At 42.4% G+C, this 21,319-nt stretch overlaps 1 protein-coding gene across 1 annotated transcript in view; it reads right to left on the bottom strand.

The window, feature by feature from the left end:
* Positions 1-93: 93 nt before the first annotated feature.
* The window catches only part of LOC148053343 (uncharacterized), a 71,103-nt gene continuing 49,877 nt past the window's right edge, over positions 94-21,319 (bottom strand). Inside the window, exons 3-4 of the mRNA XM_087774762.1 lie at positions 19,649-19,724; positions 94-126 (exon numbers count right to left, since the gene is read on the bottom strand). Of these exons, the coding sequence (XP_087630888.1) occupies positions 113-126; positions 19,649-19,724 (90 nt within the window). The 3' untranslated portion in view covers positions 94-112. The remainder of the gene's footprint in view (positions 127-19,648; positions 19,725-21,319) is intronic.

Genomic DNA, 21,319 nt, shown 5'->3' with positions numbered 1-21,319 from the left:
AAAAGGTACCCAAAGATCCCCTTGTTCGGAAGTCTTGTAGAGAAGCATCAGACGTTGTGAAAATCTCAATAAACTGGAAGGATTTGCGTCGATAATTTGTATACTCAGTGTTTTAGGAGTGTACAGCTGAAAAGTAAATACGAGAGAAGAATCAAAAAAGTACAGTGATGTTTCACACTCGTGTTGCTTTTCTCCCCTCAGGCGAAAATTTTGACAAATCGCCCCGAACTTCTAAATTAATAATTTTTCAAAGCAAAATGAATAAAAGTAAAGTAGAAGGTGGACGTTGAAAATAAAAAGGAAAGGGAGACACCACACAAGGAGTATTAAAAGTTATAGAACTCCTTACCCCAGGATGTGTGCACACCAAAAGCGTAGATGAGTTTGAGAATGGCTGGACAAATCCATAGAAAAAGAATGATTTGACTACAAAGGCAACGTGTCTGACATGGAATGTTCCTGGACCACAAATTCCTGGGAGCCAGGGCTGTTTTGGAGGCAAACCACTGAATAGTTGCCTGTTCCTGCCCTCTCCCTCAGCAGTGCACTGTTAGCTGCTGCTCGTAACCCAGACTGACCTACATGGCCCTTGGGCCCATACCTTCATTCTGGTAGCCTTATGTTGCGCTTCTAAGTGGCATTATAGTGTTTTTTCAGTCACAGAGTTTAACCAGCTCACAAACCCCCAAGAATTGCTGCTTACTGGCAAGAAGAAAGAGAACTGATTTGATTTGTAACCTAATGTAAAGCATTTGACTCTGCCAAACAACTGTATTCCATGTAAAAGTAGCACTAGGTAAACAGATGCTCATCAAGCTCTTCACCATGCCAGCAGCCAAACCAGGGCCCCGCTGCTGGGCTGTGAGAGATGCAGAAAGATACAGCCTCTGCTGGAACCGTGGGGGACCAAGGCGTAAGGGCAGAGCTGGCACGACACCCCAGCTTACTGCTATGGGTAATCCCAGGGTCCTGCTGACACAGAGATTGGGACATGCCCAACGTGACGCCAGGAGGGATGTGATTCAATTTATCTTACAGAATGAACCCACACACATCGCTAGTGTGGGCCTGTGTTGACCAATGCAGTTCAAAGCACCTTCAGCAGTAGCTGGACTGTGGAAATTTGTCACCCTAGAGAAGTCGTGCTGTTTGGAGGGTTTCTTCATCTGCTGTGGACAGACAGATGTTAGTCCTGCCTGACAGTGTTTATGAGGCACAGAGAAACTTTTCCCTCTTGCCCTTCAGGAAGGTCAAAGGCTTCAGCAGCCCACATGGTAACTGGAATTTGTGAGCTGTCTTCCTCTGATTCTGTCCTGGTCCTCACTGTCTGCTGCGGAGGAAGATTTATGAATGTAATTCGGTGCCTCCATCCTTCAGGAATTAGACTCTCAGATAGCTTCTGAACCTCAGTTTGGCAATGAATTCAATGCTGAATGGATGAATTCCTGCTTACTTATCTTGCTGAATCAAGACCTTAGGATGCAGTAGGTTGAACTGTTCCTAGAATTACTTGGCTGACTCTGGAAGGAAGCTTCCCAAAATTCTGCAAATATTCTCAGCAGTATTTGGCTTTGGGTTAATTAAACAAAGGTGGAATTCAAGCCTTGGACTGCAGGAATGACATAGCCCCCCAAATACAAAAGGAGATTGCGCTTCTAACAGCATCTGTCTTCTGAAGCAAAATCTCAACAGCTTTTCTTCTCCTCCTGTAAATCCCCAACAAACAAGTTCTTGTCTCTGACCTTGTAATTAAGTTTCATGTGCAACAGCCAAAACTTTCAGTCAAGACCTTCAGGCTGCCCCCACAAATGATGTCTACAAGTAGCAGCAAATAGATAAGGAACTGAATAACAGCTTTAATAACAACCTCAACAGATATTTTAAATCAGGAGCTTTCGAATGCTGTCAACAGGTCTGCTAGACATTGTTCTGACAGGAGGTTTATTGACTGAAGCCCCTATTGATCTGGAAACATCTAATTGATTTCAGTGTTGTATTTTGCCAAGCACAAATTTGGAATATCTTTTATTTCCCTTTTCTGATGCTTACAGAGCAGGTTTACTGCATCGTCAATAAGAGGCTTTAGTGCCAAGGGATTACGCTCACAGGATCAGAGAGTGATGCAGGGCTGTACTGAGAAAAAAGTCATTCCTGTCCTTGCAGAAAGCAGTGGAAAATTACAGCATCCTTTAGATGCACTGACCTCTAGTTAAAACAGCTGATAAACGATGGCCCTAACTTCCATTTTAATTCCAGCACACTGATTTGAGTCTAACAGAGTCATTGTCACAGCGACTTTATGAGCACATGTTGCAGGTATTTCAGCCCGTAGCAGTCAGAGAGGGGCGACAGCAGAGGCAGCACATTTGTATGCCTTCCTCTGAGTGTGCCCACCCCCCCCAGACTAGTATAAGTCCTTGCAATACTGTGGAGCCTCTCTAGCTTGGAGTCCTCATAAAACCAGGTTGGATGACAGATACTTGAATTGATTATTGTTGTCATGGACTTAAAATAATGTGCTGTGACTGCACAGTTTGGTCTTATCAGAACTGAATAATGCTAGTACGGTAAAGGAGGTGAAAACATAAGATGGAAAAGTGATAAAAAATAGGCTCGTGAGAAAAATGAAGATACTTAGTCATGCTATGAATTTGGTCTGCTGGTCTCCTTTGGTCACAAGGCAGCCTAATGTGAGGAGCTGGTAAGTGCTCCAGAATTAACAGTGTAAGCATGTGCTGTCTGCTGACTCTGGCACTCAGATTTTCCTTCCAAAACTTCACCCTTTGAAGGATAATAGCAGAGATCGATTTAGGCATTTTTCTATCAAGGATACAATCTGCACAAGTTTCCCTGTACCTCACGCTTGAACATATGTGCTAAAATACAAATGATAGCTGATCTAACCTAGCTATCAGGTCATCTGTCTTTGCGTTATCTCTTCGCCTAGTGTTCCACAAGGTGTTTGCTACCATGATATCTCAATGCCTTTTATGTGTATACAAAACCCCAATCATCACCATTGTAGTTCGTTATCTTAAAAGAAAGGATCTCTTTAAGTCTGTAAGCCCTCCGGCAACCTTGGAGTTAAGGCACCAAATGCTGTAAATAGTGAATAAATTAGTCAAAGAGAGGAATTTTTTGCTAGAGAGAGGTTCAGCTGGCTGCTAACTCAAAACAGCAACTTGGATTCTTGGAGATGAATTGGATATGAAAACAGAGGCCTGCTAAAGGGAGGCTCACACTGTCAGGTCTTAATGCTTTTCCTCTTGGTGATACCACCACATCTCTTGCCATTATGTTGACTGCTTTAATATTCCTTATTATTTCTAGGAGATTTTCTTTCAGGAAGTGCAAGAGGCTTCCTGAGCAGAAGGATGCACAACATGCATGCTAAACAGGGCTTTATCTATAGGGATTTCTCTCTAGTAATCTACTATTTTAGGACATATTTGCCACTTAGTTGTCTGGCTCTGTTGCTTTCAGTGGGGTTATTACAGTATTTCTGAGGGTAGACTAATTAGTCTAAGCTAGAGGGTGAGGGAAGAAGTGTTAATTTTGCCCTGGGTAACTGGTCCAAAATGGAGTCAAAATATGTATTTATATATTCAGTCATAATATATTTACCCTTCTTAAGTTTTGGGATTTGAGGTAGGCATATAGTCACCAAAGGTGCCTCCTTGGTCAGAAGAGACAAATAAGCACCCTGGAGGCGACTCAGTGCATGTGGCCTGAATCAGGCAGTGCCTAATGTTGAGTTGAAGGAATGTGGGCCTGAAACCCACAGGTAGGTAGAGGCGTTTTTGAATCACAGGTGATTTTTTTGTTATTTCTGAAGCTTCACATGTAAAAGATGTGGAATTATTTTAAAGGATCATGTTGTCAACATACCCTGAGAGAGCTGATCCTTTTTTTCCTCATTTGTATATGTTTATATAAAAAGATAAAATCTTAGGGCAAGTTTAAATACCATACATGATAGGCAGAGACTCCTGACCTGGCTCAGTCCAGTCCAGCCCAGCTATGAACCTGGGAGAAGACTTGTAACATTGGTATAACCCTCCATAGTGCTCCTCAAGGATGAATTATGTATCTTGGCTTCAAGCTAGTAGCCCTGCATGTTTCTGTATTGTGCTGGATAGACAAGACATACCTGCTTTCTTGAAATTAGTTGACGTTATCTTACCTTGCACTGTGCCTGATACCATCTCAGAGAGATGTGGAAGTATTAGTTCTATTTTATAAAAGTGGGAATTAAACCACAGGGCAGACAATGTGTCTCATCCGAGGGAGGTCTGCGGCAGAATCAAAAATTAAATGCAAATTTAACTTTCTCCCATTCTAATAACTGGATTAAGATTACTGTACAGCACTATATATTCCATATCTGCCAACCTCATTCATGTAAGTACATGCATTGTAAACAGACAACTTAGGATGGCAAGAGCCAGAGCAGGCACTGAAGGTACCTTGGTGGAACCCTACCTAGATATCTGATATTACTGTAGCCCTGGTTCCCTTCCCAGCATGAGATACCGGTCACAGTGAAAAATGAGGGACTTGGAAACACTGACACCTAAAAGGTTTTCTTGTGATTTGAGAAAGGACCTGAATCCAAATTTGTGGGGAAGGGAAGGAAGTGTAACTGTATCCACATTGAACCGGCCAACTGGTAGAGTCACCTGCCACCATCCCACCTGTTGGAAATGTCAGGACAGTGCTTTTCCCACAGCACACAATCACCACAAAGAATATTACTGTAAGACAAAAAAGTCCCACAGCTGTTTCACAGGCAGGCACAGAAAGAAAAAGCCACAAACATCTGCGGCATTAATTTCTTTTTTTCACTTCCAGATGCTATTTTCAAACCTGTTCAGTCATTCACTGCATTGTGAATCTCTTTGTAGTATTCCAATTAGTCCAAATTTTTTTAACACCTTAAGCCCTCAAGTGAATTGGCAACCTTTGATATGGGTTTCATTTACTTTGATAGGAGCTGCCTTTACTTTTTTGTTAATGCTTTATATGATTCCACAAAGAAGAGCTTAACTTCAGGCAGCCAAGCTCAAATGGTTTGGCCATAGGTTTACTAGACTTCAGGACCAAAAGGATCTGCTATAACATCTAGCCTGGGTGTCTGTGGAACATAGACTTGTATATGCTGCTACATATATCAGGTCCAACAACTTCACCTCTGACGTTTCTCGTCTCTTCCTCTTAACTCGAGCTTGACTATCTCAAAATTTTCATCCAATTCAAGGATAAGAATGAGGAGGTTTTGACAAGCACGGACACCCATCCATGCATAATCATGCAATAGACCACAGGCTGTGAGTATATGACCCTTCCAGCCTTCAGCAAGGGCTTCCTTGCCCCAGTGCGTCTGCAAACTGCTCATCAGCATCCACATGGTGGGTGTTACCTACCCTTGGATCAACTGGCAGGTCTCCATGTGGGAGCTCCCACTAACTTGCATTAGTCAGCCAGGTGAGGAGCACCTGGGCACAGCCTCTTCAGCTGGCACAGCTGAAGCTGGAGGCAGATGTGTGTCCCAGCCTGCTTAGTGTGCAAAGCAAACAGTAAGCGTAGTACCACTGATCTTACACACATTGGCTGCACTGTCGTTTTAACCTCGTAAAAAAAGGATACAGGTTTGGAAGTGCACCACGGTCCAAGTAGTTGCTGATACTTCTGTAACACTCCCCGTCAGAACCTTATAACGCTGCTTTTCTCAGAAGGTATTTGCCTACAGGAATGGGGAAGGGCAGGTCTAGCATATTGGATTACTGGCGAATGCAGTGTGACTGGTACATAATTCTCAGTGTAACACTAATCGCTATACCTGCAGTGAGATGAATGCAACACCTCTCTGCTCTGCCTAGCTGAATATCATGCATTGATCTTTCAGACAAGACAGGTTTAATAATGCTGTAGAATATTCTCTTCAGGAAAAAAAGAAAAAAACAACCAACCAGGAGAAAGAGATTCAACCTTCTGCATGTATTTTTAATAGGGCGTTAGAAAAATTAACTCCTGGAACTCTGGCATGTTGCAAACACGTCTCAGCCTGCTGCACTATAGGAAACATTACTAAGCAGTTCGTATTTTGTTGACAGTGGAGTTCTTTAGAAATACAGATAAAATTCCAGGTTAAGAAATTGAAGCATAAAGAGGTTAAACAAAGTACCGTCCAGTGAGACAGAGGATTGAAAACAAGACTTTTGGCCTTTGGTGTTGTACCACTTGTGTAGACAGATGAACCACCGAGGGCAAATATACAGTTTAAATACAGAAAGGCTATGCACAATGTAGCTGCCCATGGCATCTTTAGTCACTTGCAAAGCGTAACACTGAGGACTTCTTTACAGTTATAAGGAATTGTGTTACTAGTGCTATTATTCATGATTTTCACTTAGCAATGATTTTCACTTATGCATATTTTTATCCAGAGCTCTTTAAGCCCTCACATAGGCAAATATTAATAGTGACATTTTAAAGAATGAAGATATGGGGAAGTTGGATGACTTGGGTCATTGTCATATGATGAGCCTGAAATAGAATAAGCATTTTGTAGGGCTTGTGGCTTTCAATCCCATGCTCGACTCGTTGGACATATAACCCACCTCCTACAAGCCAGAACTTGACAACAGTTTTGCTCATTTAGTGACTGGCCCAGACTGACTGACTCAAAACTGGTTGAAATCACAGATATTGGACTCTGAATCAAAATCAAATGCTGCCTTCTCCTAGTTTCCATGAGGTTTACAAATAAAGCTCTAGTTTTGACCCTTTCCGCAATTTTGAGAGTCTTAGTGCTTTTTACAGAAATAACGTATACGCAGACAAGGAGCAGAGAAAGGAAGGGAATTTCTCAGAAAGGAAGAAAATCTCTTTGTGCCAGCGTTTGAGATATGGAAGCATAAAATGCACAATGAGCTGCATGTGCCAGATTCAGCTGAGTAGTAACTCTCTGCATCTGCATAATGCTTTTTTGATTTCACTTTACCTGCTTCAAAATGGATAGTACATAGTAGTAAAGTATGCTCAGCTTTGTCTGGAGCTAGGACTCTGAAATATTTTTTACAGACCATGGTTTTCTCATCTTCGGTGTTATGTATACATGTATATTTATCGCTGTGATCATGTTTTTCATTTAATATATATTTATTATAGCTTGGTTAACTTTTCTAATTTGAACACCATAGACAGAACTTATAGCTCTTTCATCTAGTCTCAGGTTCCACTGATTAAAGATTTGTAATCACTCAAGCCCCAGAGCATTCACCCTGGTTATTTCAAGTATATTTGTCTTTAGGTGCTGCGACCGCAACTAGTAAACTTCCAAGTCACTTTGGCTGTGTGACCTGAGTCATAGAATAATATAAAAAGACTTCTATTCACGCATTTGTGCTCACTGGAACATACTTATGTGTACAGTAATGACTAATGAACTAGTGAACACATTTGTTAAAGACAGCTTAATAGGAAAATGTGATTTGTTCTTGGGGGGGGGGGGAAGGCTGTTGTGATGTTAGAAACTGTGAGAACCAACATTAATTCATTAATATAATGAGTGTTTTTTCTTTATACACATTTTTATTCTCAGATGTGGTGTTTTTAAATATTGAAGAATATTACGAGCCTGAGACATCAGGTCCCACTTTGTTGTATAAGCCAATTTGTGGCTGCCAGGATAAGAAATAAACTTCTCTGAGTGTTTCTGAATATCTTGTGCCTTCCCCTTTAACAGTGTCTCTCAAATCCTGTTAATTCAGAGATTGCTCAGGTTTTTGGAAAACTATCCATGGACCACCTTGTACAACAGAGTTACAAGTTTAAATTCACAAACAGCTATAATGAAGCTAAGCTTTGAGTGTTCACTCACTTGCCTTTTTCAATAATGCTTTGAGAATATTATTACTTTTATTTCTGTGCTTCCTTTGACTGATTACTTTTAGAAAAAAAAAGTGACCATTTTTTGGATCACCATCTGATGTTTAATGACTAACAGTACTGCAGAGGCCACAGGTTGAGAAATACCTCTGAATGGTATCTAACACTGACCATTACTGGAGATGTGGTTCTGGGCCAAGTGGACCTTTGGTTGGACTGAAGTGGCAATTCAAATGCTCTTAAAGCAATTTAAGAACGCTAAACTGATGAAAAACTATTTGATCAATACCTTACAGCTATTGACTTGTAAAAGGTCCTCTTTCATCACTCACTCTCATTTTCCCAGAAGATCTTTAATAGACTTCAAAATCACATTTTACTTTGAATTGGCTCCACAGGAAGAAAAACAGGCTTCCAGGGTGTACGCCATCATTCACGAGCATGGTTCAGCATCCTGACGCTTCTGCAGGGCCGGCTTACAAGAAAAGTGGAACCGCTGAGATGTTGAATTCTTTTCACAACACGAAATGTTTAGACTGCTAGGAAAGAAAAAAAAAAGGGGGAACTGGTGTGGGAGCGCGTGGGGAACTCCTTATAGAAAGAGGAAGCATCGTGTGTGACTGATCAGGAAATGGGTACAAAGCATCTGTTTTGGTAGTATTTTCACTTGTTTTGGGGGCATTTCCATAGCGAACTGGAATCTGGCCCTGCGCGTAGGTATTACTTCACTCCGGAGCAAAAGGCAGGCACTAATTTGGAGCAGAACACAACAGCTGTCAGCATGAGCACATAGCAACACGGCACAACAGCTGAAGGCAGGTCGCGCGCAGCACAACGGCCCGCTGAAACTGCAGAGGGTCGTAGAGCCATTCCGGGCTGCGAGAATCACAAACAACGCTCTGACTTCTACAGAAAGAGAAAGCTATTTTCAAGGCTGTCTTTTCTGACAGGAATTGGTTCTCTTTTGCCTCCAAAAACTCTGGGATACAGTTCCATCTGCGCTGCAAAAACTCCAGGGAGGTATGCAAGGCAGCAAGGTGCAAATGCGATGAAAGCCTTTCTGATCCTGCCTGGCAAGGCACTTCTTTACCATGCACAGATTTGACAAGAGAGAAGTTTAGCCCTCATTTTTCCATAAACATTGTCTGGTCTGGAGTACACTGCCAACCCCCGTGATGTCAGGGCTGTTCACTCCTTTGGTTTTGTCACGTGATTTTTTTTTTTCTTTTCCCCAGAAGCTGAGTCCAAAGATATGACAGTTTTTCTTGTGTAAAGTGAAGTTCTGCTTATGCATTAGCTCTTGAGCAAGTTGTTGTTCGTCAGATCTTCGCAGAGTTGTGGGGAGGGTAGTGTACTGCCCTCAGTGCAATGAAGTAATTTTTAGAGGAAGTCCTTGTATGGACAATTTAGTCATTGTTTTGGAAGACTTCAAATAGCATTTCCAGGAGGACCAATTAAAATTCCAGATTTGGGTCTCCTTATTCAGTCATTCCTCAGTCAGCTGGGAGGCAGAAGCAAGCTTGGATATGCTGGTGCAAGTGGGCAGCACAGAAAGCTGAGACAAAATCCCTGACAGAGGGTATTTTGGACCACCCCCTCCAAGACAGAAATGTAATGCTCCTACAGAGCTATAAAGGGACTGAAATAAATGAAAGATATAATTCAAGGGCTGTCATGGTAAAGCTCCTGAGCAACACACTCGGTGAGATGTAGAGTGAGGCAATTATTTGGAGGACTCTTTCTGCCATTGGCTTTCCCCTCTCCGGAGATTGAAACTTGTTAGCTTAAATTATTTCAAATGTTACCCACCCCCATTTTCTACGTAGATATTAGTCTACATTTGTCCTGGATCACAGTGTAACGATAGCGACAGGGCATAATTTTCTGCACTGCTCCCTCGCTCTTCTTTCTCAGCCTTGCTTTTCCTCTGTTCTCTTTCCATCCTTTCCACTGCTCCTTGGAGGGATCTTTTGTCCTTAGTCTGCTCCTACATTTCACTTTCTCTTCTCCCTCAGGCCTTTCTTTCTTCCTGGCTGCTCCTAGTTGAAGCCAGCACTCTGAAAGTAACATCATCAGCTATAGTCATCTTCAGAGGAACATCATGAGTTCAAAGTAATCTTCAAAATTATTTCAAGTGAAAGCGATGACTTTCTCACATTTTTATTTCATAGAGTGGAGTCAAATAGAATACGGAAAACTGTGCACAGTTTTGGCCACCCACTTCAAGAAGGATGTCAAGAAACTGGAGAGAGCCAGAGTGGAGGGCTACCAAGACGGTCAGGGGTCTAGTGCACAGGACCACTGAGGAGAGGCTGAAGAGCTGGGCTTGTATAATCTGATGAAGAGGAGGCCAAAGGCAGTTGAACAGCAGCCTATAACTTCATGACGAGAAGCTACAATGACACCAGAGCCAAACTCTTCTCAGTGGTAACAGAAGGTACAAGAGGGGGCAATGGCAGCAAGATGCGTGTTCAGCTTGGACATTAGGAAACCAAATGCCCACCAGGAGGGTAATGCAGCCTGGAAACAGGCTTCCTTGAGAGTTGGAGGAAACCCTGTCCCTGGAGGTTTCCAAGCCTCAACCAGACAAAGCCACACGGACCTACTCTGGTGCTGGCCATAGTCTGGCCTCAGGGTGGGATGGGCTGAGCGACCCGCAGGGCCCCTCTAAGCAGCCCTATAACATTGCAAAATCAGGTACTTGTCCTCTCAAAACACTTAGTGTAGAGTTTGCCATGCTGTCCCTCAGTTTGCCAGTCCCTCCTGAACTGGAAGAAGAGGAATTTTTTTTTTTTAAGGGAAGGATAGTATAAATCAACCTGAACAGTTACGGTAATTCTGGCATAAGTGAAATACTTGTGAATACCTCTAACGCTTGCTTTAAACTGAATGTATTTATTTCATGCAAACAGTGTCCCTTCAGTTTTCACTGCCTTTCAAAATGCTATGTTCTTGCGGGTGCTGGAAGATGGGCAGGCAGAGCACAATGCTGAGAGCCTAGCAAACATATGCCCAGCAGAGCAGAACCTGTAGCTTCTGTGGTTAAAACTGTGTTGCAATTCTGCTACATCTGCCATGTAACAACAGACATAAGAGAAAAAGTTTGTGCGGATGGAGAAGTATCTCTGTCCCCCAGTCAGGCTGCTCCTGAGCTACAATCTGATTCTAAAGTAGTCCTGCAGATGATGTTATATTTCATCTTGAAGGATATGTATAGACCCCAGGGCATGGTATGTCACCCTGTATTAGAACATATACTCTCAGTTCTGCAAACCAGTGTATTTATTTTTAGGTAGGCAAGTATCTTCCTTAGTTGTAGTGGGATGATTCACATCCATGTGATGACAAATACATGTGTTTATAGAATAAAAGTTCTTTATTTGTTGTTGCAATATTTATGACTTTCCCCTGAGTTATTCTAATGAAATCTTTGTTCATTTTTTTTTTTTTTTTCCTAGGGCTATCCATAGGCATCCAATGCTTTTTGTGGAGAGGTGTTTCTTTTACAGTTTACAATTCCTTTTTACGAATAAATTCACTTATTCTTACTGGGATGCTTGAAATACTTTGTTTAGGGCATAGGTTGTAAGCCACAATCTTGCATTTGCTATGATTACTTTTAACATACTTGCAAACTTAATTTTTTGTGCAGCTATATTAAAAGCAACAGCAATTTTCCATCTGTTTTAATTTGCAGTAAATGAGTTTATGCTGCTGTGTTTTAGGCAGACAAGTGCTTGTCTTCTTCAGTAATTATCTCCAGACAATGCTGTTTGAATGATGCGATAGGCTAAATGAAAATGATAGTGTATCTCAGGTAAACTAAGCAATTTTGTTCCAACATATTAAAGTCCGATTATAATGAAAGGCTTTGAATTAATTTCCCTAACCACTGAACTGATATTCACAAATCGCCTTTTGAGGTGTACAGTGACAAAGAGGATATAAGTATCTCCTTGAGACTACGGAGGGTATCAAGGAACGATATGATTGTTGGCATCATTTAAAATGAATCCTTTTTCATACCGGTGACTGGGATCCCACCCCTAACTCCCCTGATTCCTGAGAAGTGGAAAGGTTTTTGAGCCTTTAATACAGTCATAGGCATCGGTCATTGCTACATTTCACGTGAAAAAGTTTACAACATGGTTTTTTCTTCACATGGACAGAAGCCTTCAGTCTCCTGTGTAGGAGCTGGAAAAGCAGTAGCTTTCTTTGAGGAAGCTTTCCCCTTTTTCCTAAAGCAATCAGTCAGGGGACAGCCAGCTCTCTGCCTAAGGCCTTGAGAGGTAATTAGGGGATAACGAATAGCAAGCCTTAGTTAGCCCTTCTCTCTTAAATACATTTACCCTGGAGTATTTGCGTTGGTGCAAAAACAATTAAATGTCTCCTTGGTCAGGCTGTTCTGTTATGGGATCCATTTCTGCTGTGGGATGGTAAGGGCTGATGAACACGGATGTGCCGGTATGTGGTACCCTACCTTGGTTAGGGTTCCCCCTTCCTGGACAAACCTCACCCTTTGAGGAGTGTGGTCACACGGATTTCTCTTGCAAAATATATTGCAGAAAAATGCAATACAGAGAGACCTTGTGCTTGCATTACAAAAGACAAAGTATCGACTTTTTTCTTTGTAAGGAAGCAACATGGGCATGTTCTCAATCTCAAGGTCACCTTTAGAAACAACAGCAAAAAATACAGAAAAATTATAGCAACTGCGTATTTTAATTTTTCTGGTGGGGCATCATTCAATATGGCCTTTTTAATGTTAGGGTTTTTTATAACTACTTCTTTAAGTTTATTTCAATGCCTATAAAATACATAGCAATAGTTCTCCTTGGGCAGGAGCCAAGCAATCCAAACGAACATCCAGGAGACTCCTGATACTCAGCTTCTCTTCTGTGCCACATTTTACTACAGCTTTTCTCTATTAATCTTGCAACAACCCATGCTTCTGTGTGATTTATTGCTTAGCTGAATAACTGCACAAAAGGGTTGTTGATGATGCACCTTGTACTGCTCTTAAAAAATATAACACTCTCTTATAAGGCCTGGAGTTCTTTTCACTGGCAAGATTCCAGGTAATAGGGCTTTCCACTAGGTTTTGCCAGCCAAGATGTGGATCCCTGCTGGGGAAACATGCAGTTTAGATGCTGGCTGGAAAATACATAGAATCATAGAATCATAGAATAGTTCAGGTTGGAAAAGACCTTTAAGATCATCGAGTCCAACCGTTAACCTAGCGCTGCCAAGTCCACCACTAAACCATGTCCCTAAGCGTTACACGGTGGTGAAGGAAATGTCAGGGTAAGAGAAGAGGTCAGATCTGGATATCCTTCTGGCACCGGGGAGAGCAATGGATGTGGTGCCTCCTTGTCACTGCTGTTTTCTCCAGTGGCCTCTTTCCTGTCCTCTTGCCCTCCCTTACCTTCATCCCCCAGCACTGCACCAATGTATCAGTTCCTCTAGAAATCTCATCTACTGCCACACTGGAAGAAGGCCCTCCAGGGCCTGGGATTGGCTAATTTGGTGCTGCTCTCCTTCACTATATTCTGTGGTATGTCAGACACCAGATTTGTAACTCAACAGAACAAGAAGCAAATTTTTTTAAAAAATAATTAAAAATACAAATACTTAGCTCTGTGTTATATCTGCACGGACTCGCCAAGAAATGGGACTTGAAGGACAATAACATAATGCTTGGAGCACGAAAGAAAGGAGTAGAGGGGTATTGAGGAATCCCCACCACTGAAGGTTTTTAAGTTAAACCCAGCTCATCTAGCCTTCCTTCATAGTCAGGGGAGAGAAAAGGACACAGATAACAACTGATTCTTCTCCTCTTCAGACAGAAGAGTGGTGGACTTTTCCTCTCCATTCATTGCCACAAAAACCAGAGTGACAACCTGTGACGCCACCACCTGCTTTGCAGAAGTCTGAAGAAAGCTGAGATTATGGTTTTGGTTTGTTTTTGAGAAAGAACTCTTCGGAGCTACAAATACTGGGAACACAATTTTTCATGAAAAATTTAGAATGGGTGGTCACCACAGACCTTCCAAATTGCAGCATCTGAGCTGCTGGAGCCCTGCTTGCTGCCTGACACTGGTGGCTGCAGATTGGCATGAGGCTGTCCTGCAGGAAAATCTGGAATGACTTCACATGCCTTCAACCCAGACTGTTACATTTCTTTTTTAGTGCACGTTCAGTATGACACATAGAGAGACATTTATATTAACTGCAATTAAGCTCTATTAGACCTTTGATCTGCTACCATGTTGTAGTGTATAAATGAATACATTAAAAGAAAAATAAAATGTGAAATAATTATCTTCTATAAGTTGCAAAGCTGAATTTCAAGCTGTGCCTTTAGAGCAGTTTCATCACATTTTTAATTCTGCTAGCTTTTGTGTCAGGAAGAAGAGCTTTATTGGAAAAGATGAGGGAAAAGTAGAACAAAAGCTGATGTTTCATTAAACTGAGAAATGCCACGGGCTTGAAATTGTAATCTTTAAAACTTGTCTATTAGGAAATCAAATTACCAATTTGTTAGGTTTTCAGAAGTAAAACCTTCGTTTCCTCAAAGAGACATACATTGGCAAGAAAAATACCAAGGCTGGTTTGGAGATCAATTTTTAAAAATGTTGTGTTGAAAGGACAAAATTAGCCAAGGATGATGGTCAGCTGATGTGGGAAAGTGAGAAAAAAATGACCATCCTGATAATGAGTCTGAAAAACAAACTCTTAGTTTCCACAGCGAGCTGAATCAGACTGATGGTTTCCTTGCAGAGAGGCACTGACTGACTTTATTGCTGCATACCCAAAGCACAGCTGGAGCACAGAGTGATGAGAGAGGGGGAGAGCAGGGCTGGGGAGACGGGCTGGATGAGTGCGGCGATCCTCTCTCTTTACTCTGGTGAGGACAGCTCAGGGAGCTTTGTACAGGGAGGGAAACGCCGTGCTTCTGCATTTTGAACACAGGTATGTTTAGGAACTACATTTCTGCTTCCAGTCCTCACAGACAGCAAAGAACACTGAATTGAGGGCTATGTGCTCCCAAATGGGGAGCACCCATCCAGTTTTCTTCATTGCAAACTCCGTAAGTGCAAAGGGAAGCGTTATGGCACTCCCAAACAAGAATACCCATGCAGGACTTCACAGGACCATTCTTGGGATCGATGTTTGCACTGAACTGTGGAATAGCATCCTGCCAGTCAAGTAAGCAACAGGTCTCTTGAAGGCTATTTTTAACTTCTCAAGGAGGAGAAAGGGGAAATAATAGCTTTTACTGTCCCTTCAGGATTATTATTTATTTATTTATTTATTTATGTATTTATTTCTTTATTTATTTTCCATCCACTCTTTGTATAGGCTGTTTTCAGTTACACTGCATATCATGGTTTGCAGTAGAATCTGCAGATGTGTATAAAATGGAGCTGCAAGATGAGGTGTAGCACCTAGGGAAAATTTCCAGCAAATGCCCCAATTACTACATTTCTGTCTCTCTGGCTGCTGTTCTCTTGAGGCACCATATATTTTCATGCAGAAGGGGACAGTCCATTAATTCCCACTGCAAAAGCAGATCTCCCCATGCATATGCTCTGAAGATTAACTGTCAAAAATGGAAACTACACCTCTCTCCCCACTCTGTTCAAGGGCCTTTTAACTTCAAAGTGTAGTTAAGAGCCTTAAATTACCAATGTTATCAAGTGCATTAAACCTGGAAACCCAACAGACTGATTATCTGTTGGTTTGCTCCTTGGGTAACCACTGATATCTGCCAGAGTGAATACCACGGTAGGTGCAAAATGATATCAAATCTAAGCAGTAGCATTCTGCAGAGCTTTGGGCTAAGCAGCAGAAAATCAGGCCCAGCAGGTGCAGATACATGAATAAGATTGTGGGATCTCAGTCTCATAAAAATCTCCCTTTTCTTTCTTTCTCCTTTTCCCTTCCTTCTTCCTTCCTTCCTTCCTTCCTTCCTTCCTTCCTTCCTTCCTTCCTTCCTTCCTTCCTTCCTTCCTTCCTTCCTTCCTTCCTTCCTTTCCTCCCTTCCTCCCTTCCTCCCTTCCTTCCTTCCTCTTTCTTTTCTTTCTTTCTCTTTTTCTCTCTTAGTAGTGAGTTTCTCGTCCTCATGGTGAAATATGATCCAAGCAAACTCCAAAGCCTCAAATTAAAATAAAAACTCCACCATTTTAAAGTTCAAGTGTGGGGAGGAAGACAGCAAAGAGAGTGCTATAGATGTAACAATGAGAAATAGTATTTGAGAAGCAGACTAGGTTTAGAAAAATACTCCGTTTTGTAGCCTGCAGACAAAATGACTGGGAAAGATCCCAAATAGCTTTGGTAAAACTGGTTGAGTAAACACTGTAGGTCTCATTATTGTGATGAAAGTCATTAATATAGACCTACTCAGTATGAAGGTCAAAAATCACACAGAGCTGAGCTCTTGAACTGAAGTATTTTGGGCCAGGGACAGCTGCTTTCCTCCTAGTGTAAGTGCCCACTGCTCAGACTACAGTAAACCTGTGCTGGATAGGCAAACGGCACTGCCAGCTTGATTGTGAAATGCTGTAGTGAATTGAATTGAGTAGACAGGAACAGAGGACTGAAAATGAAACGGCTTCTAACGTGAACAGTGTTGCAAATCTAAAGCATTCCAAAATCACAAGTCCAGACACTGTCCCCAAGTTATGAAATTTGTTTACACACCATTTTTAAATAAAAATAATCAATGGTAAATTTGTTCTTCTTGCTTTCTGCTTTCAAAGCTTCCACGTGCTTCACAGTCTCACATTTACTCTTCAGCCACAAATATTAAGTACCTAAACACCATTCCCAGTCTCCTAGGTCAAGCAGGTAGGTATATGTAGAGGAAACTTGAAATATCATGAGACTCATCATCAAGTTGCAAGAATTGGCAAGACTGCTATAAGCCTGGCACTGCAAACTAGAGACATTAAGTATCACACATTTTTGAGCTTTATTTAATAGGTACTTTAGATCCAAATTATTAAGAACAATTTGAGATAAATGATGTAGAAAAGTAAGAGCTGCTTCTTGCTAACAACATATCTTTGAGCTCAAGGAATGTGTGGAAATGCAAAGCATTGTAGGGATGGTTTCCCACCCCCTGTGATTTGCCTGTTGCATTGGCACTGGTGTGGGGAAGGCGTTTCCCCTCCATGGTTTAAGAGCTGGTGGAGCTCAGATGAAGGCAGAGCCACCCTGTGAAGAATGGATAGCAAAGTCTTTTTTGCTGTGCCACTGTTTAATGTTATGCCCAGCAATTCCAGATTATCTGGTGGTAGAAACCATGGATAGCAGGGCTTTGTTTCTGTTCCCATTTACTTTGCAAGCCCAAGAGATATATTATATGTATTTATGTAAGATAGATAATGGGAGAATTCTATAGATGTTAGCCATGGTTTGAGTCTGTAGACAATTCACACGCTTCTTTCAAAGGTCACAGTAGGCTTAGGACAACTGCTCCTTCATTAAGACAGACCCATCTTTGATAAAGCTTTTAAAGATCATTTGGAGAAATTATTTTCTCATGGTTATATCCTGTCTTTTCTTGCTCCTTATCCTCTGACCAAGGAATTATTTTGCCTGTTGCAATCATCCCCAAGGACATCCAATTTTGTCATGTAAACACAGTGCAAAATGGCCAAATCATAAGACTCAGTCTGCTTTGGGCTGGGAACCTGAACCCAAGAGTTCAAGCTTTTGCTTCAAAGCGGTTTAAGTCCTCTGGCATAATCAAGAGCCAGTATGTAACTAGAATACAAACATACTACTTTAGTCTTGACTGAGGGGATTATGCAGGTGCTAAACAAGATTACCTTTATTGCTGTTGTCGAAACCTAGGAAGAAACATGGCTTTAGCCCTCTAATGGCATTTTTACAGACATCTAAGAATTGGCTACCAAGTTTGCTATGATGAAGCAATTGGGTTTTAATCACGTTCAATTGACTGATATGGTGAAGTAGTTGTTAAATGCTTCTTAGGTAGAACCTCTGGAAAACATTTAAAAATCAAAGGTGAGTTAAGATGTTATCCTAAGCGTCTCTACCCAGTCAGTGCAATCTCACATTGAAGGAACTGTTTAGGGCAGTTGTGTCATGGCAGAAGAGCCCTTAAAGTTCAGCCACCCTGGGACTAGGTCCCAAAGTGGTAAACCACGAGCACTGTTTCTGCTTTAACTGAAATTAGCCTGGATACCTAATCAACCTACGTAAGAAAAAGACCGGCACTCCCATCCCATCACCACCACCAAGAAATGGCCCCTAAATACTGTATTTTTAACTGGGACATTCCCCAGATCTGGTTTCACGTGTAGACAGCTCTAGCTAAGAGGACAATAACTTCTGGTAGAGAAGAGAGGGCAGGAGCGAGTGGGAGGAACATTGAGAGCCCTCACACTGCCCGTGCAGCTGGCAGAGGGGTAAGGCAGGCCACTGGCCTCCTGTGCTTCAGGCAGAAGAAAGCACTGCTCAGATTAGTTAAATCAGTGGAGCTACTCTGTGTGGACTCCCATATTTTAGAAAAAAAAAAATTATGGCTATAGATAACATTGCTCAGGAATCAGCATAACCTGCAACATTCACACAACACAGTAATATCTGACAAAGGAGTGAGAGTGTTTAGTTAATTAAATGTATTTCTAAACTTGTTTCATAAAAGTTTATCATCTAGATCAGCATTTAATCTCTATGCATAGAAGCCAAGACTGGTTATAGGTCAGGGGAATTAACCAGGAGCATTAAGCATTCAAAATCAAAGCAAGGAAGTGAAAGATTTCCTCCTAATGGGGACAGAGGCTTCTGGGATGTTTCCCAGGGGGACAGTTGTAAAAATGGCAAAGAGAGCAGGAAGAAAATCCCCAAACCATTCAAGTGAAATCTGCCTCAGGATCTGACAGCTGCTTATCATGCTAGGAGCAGTTTATGTTTATTGGGACATTTGCACTGTGTAGCCACAGCATTTTTGGGGCATTTCTTTTCTTGGCTTAAATGCAGTTCTGACATGTCATCCAACCACAGCACCAACAGTCTAAGTTCATCTGATACACTTTTCGTTTTTAAGTAAGATCTAAGCTTATGAGAAGACAATGAGAACTAAAGACAAACAAAGCACAAAAACTTCCACATCCCCCCCAAAAGCGAAACCCCAAGACAGAAAGGAGACAGAGTAAAAAGGATATGCATGAGCTCGACATATTGAGTTCATGCTGTCTATGCTGTGCTTTCTTCCTTCTTGTAAAACTAATGAAGCTCCTCAGGTGCACAGCGCTTGTGTCCTCGGTCCTCCTGCGTACAGACCGGGGGTCACCGCGTGGCCACTTTTGCCCTCGGACCTATTCACAGGACTCTTGCTGGGAGCTCACGAGAGCTCTGCTCACATAGCAGATCAATGCCGAAACTTGGCTGACAGCTTATTAAACAGATCTGTTATAATACTTCTGTTTCTCCTCATTATGCCATAGCATAATTCCTCAGGAGCCTTTGTGCAGCACATTGTGGACTGTGACTGTCCTGCACGCAAGTGAGTTGTTGTTGTTGTCATCCAGCAAACACTCAGTGGGTGAGAGCCTACATCTCGTTTTGACGTGAAAAACATCCTTCAGTTAAGCTTGGCTTGGGGACAAAGCACTTCAGCCCTGAATAAAGGCGCATCTAAAGCAGCCTCCCACAGAGAGAGCTCTGCCCGCTTGTCCCCGGCCGCCCCAGCCCCGCTGCCCGCCCTGCCGCGCGCTGCCCATACCTGCCTCCTCACCGCCCCAGAGGGGCCTGGGCTCGGGCTTGGGTAGCGAGTCTCCTTTGCTGTGGGGCTCCTTCGTCTGAAAAACAGAGGGAACACATCAGGTCATGAGAACTTCGTCTTGTGCTGGGTTATTGCTTTACAACACTTTACAACACAAGACTAAAATTATTTTCCATCCAAAGAAAATGTGTCAGGTGGCAGTGCAAGGCCCCTCTCCAGCTGTTTCTATAATCAGGGGCAAGCTTATGAGGTGCCAGGTACTGCGATCTTCCAGAAAAGAAAAGGCCTCTGTGCTCCACTGTACTTTGAATTGCATTTTTCCAAAATGCATGTGTTGATTTTACACCCGTGGACCAGATGGTTAGCCCCGTTCTCCTGCCTTGGCTCCACTGAGGTAGGGGAAGGGAAAGGAAATGGCAAGCAGGGTCCCAGCAGGGCTGTCTTCTGACATGGGGCTGTTTGTGGGGAGCCACTTTGCCCACTCTTTCACCCAGGGCAGGGAGAGCCTTAATGGGGATGGGGTTTGGGGTATGGCATGCATAGGTATAATCCCTTCACATATCCTTGAGTATCACTGATGGGGTAGCTACAGACCCCTGTTCCCTTTCCTGATTAACACTTCATCCTCATCCCTGCTATTACGGTGCATCTAACTGCTTGCCCTCTAGACCTCTCTTACTCACAGAAGAGGCTCGGATCAGAGCTGTGCAAGAATTTGGGAGAAATGGGAGTGTGACTGTCCTCTGGCACCACTTTCATAAGGGTACCAGCCACTGGCCTCAGCGGTTCTGCTTCTGGGTGATAAACTGAGTGTGAGGGTGAAGTCAGTCAGCAGGATTACACATTTGCTAACCCTGTCTATTCCAAAGTAATTCCCAGGCTCTCCATCCCACTGCAACGCTGCATCCAGCATCAGGATGGGAAGCAGCAGTCAAATGGTAAATAAGCTGCTGCAGAAGAACAAGGTAACAAATTCCCACTAGAATCATGGCACAAGCTTTTGGTAAAAAGTTCTGGTGTCCAAAGACAAGAGAAATTTTCTTGCTAACATCAAAACTTAAGTGCTTCTTCATACAAATGCATTGTTCTCAAAGTCTGCAGTACTGAAGGATTAACGAGCGTGTCAGTATGAGTCCGGGGCTCTGGTGAGTCATTCAAGTGGAGTTTTCAACTCTGATGTTCTTTGTGTTTTCAGCTTAAGAAATGCTTTCATTCAAAAGATTCCCAACAAAAATGACAACTTGACCAACCGTTACACACACTCCAAACAGGTGTGAAACTGGCTGAAGGATGCCCAAGATTGCAAAGCATTGAAAAGGTGGCTCACTTTTCTGATGCCATATGTCTATCTTTATTCAGGAGATTAAGCACATGATGAATAGCAACAAAGAAACAGGCGTTCCGGACAGCCACTGTTCTAGCTACTGTAAAGCTCTGTGATTAAAGAGCCAGAGGGACTGTAGGAAAGAAACAGCATGGGAATAGAAAGTAAGTGTGGGATGAAGGAAGGGAAGGAAAGTGCTTAGTTTGATGCATTCCAGGCAGAACTGTGATTATGCCCAGAAGGATACAAGCTCAGAAAACACAGGGAAAAGCATTTAAGAAAAAGCATGCACTAGACATGGATCTGTCCCTACAGAAAAACACATCTTTACGTATGTGCAAAACTAT

The sequence above is a fragment of the Nipponia nippon genome, unplaced genomic scaffold (genome assembly GCF_047370975.1).
Source record: "Nipponia nippon isolate SJK-2023a ecotype South Korea unplaced genomic scaffold, ASM4737097v1 scaffold_4, whole genome shotgun sequence".
In the NCBI taxonomy this organism is placed as follows: Eukaryota; Metazoa; Chordata; class Aves; order Pelecaniformes; family Threskiornithidae; genus Nipponia; species Nipponia nippon.
This window is presented reverse-complemented; position numbering and strand designations above follow the sequence as displayed.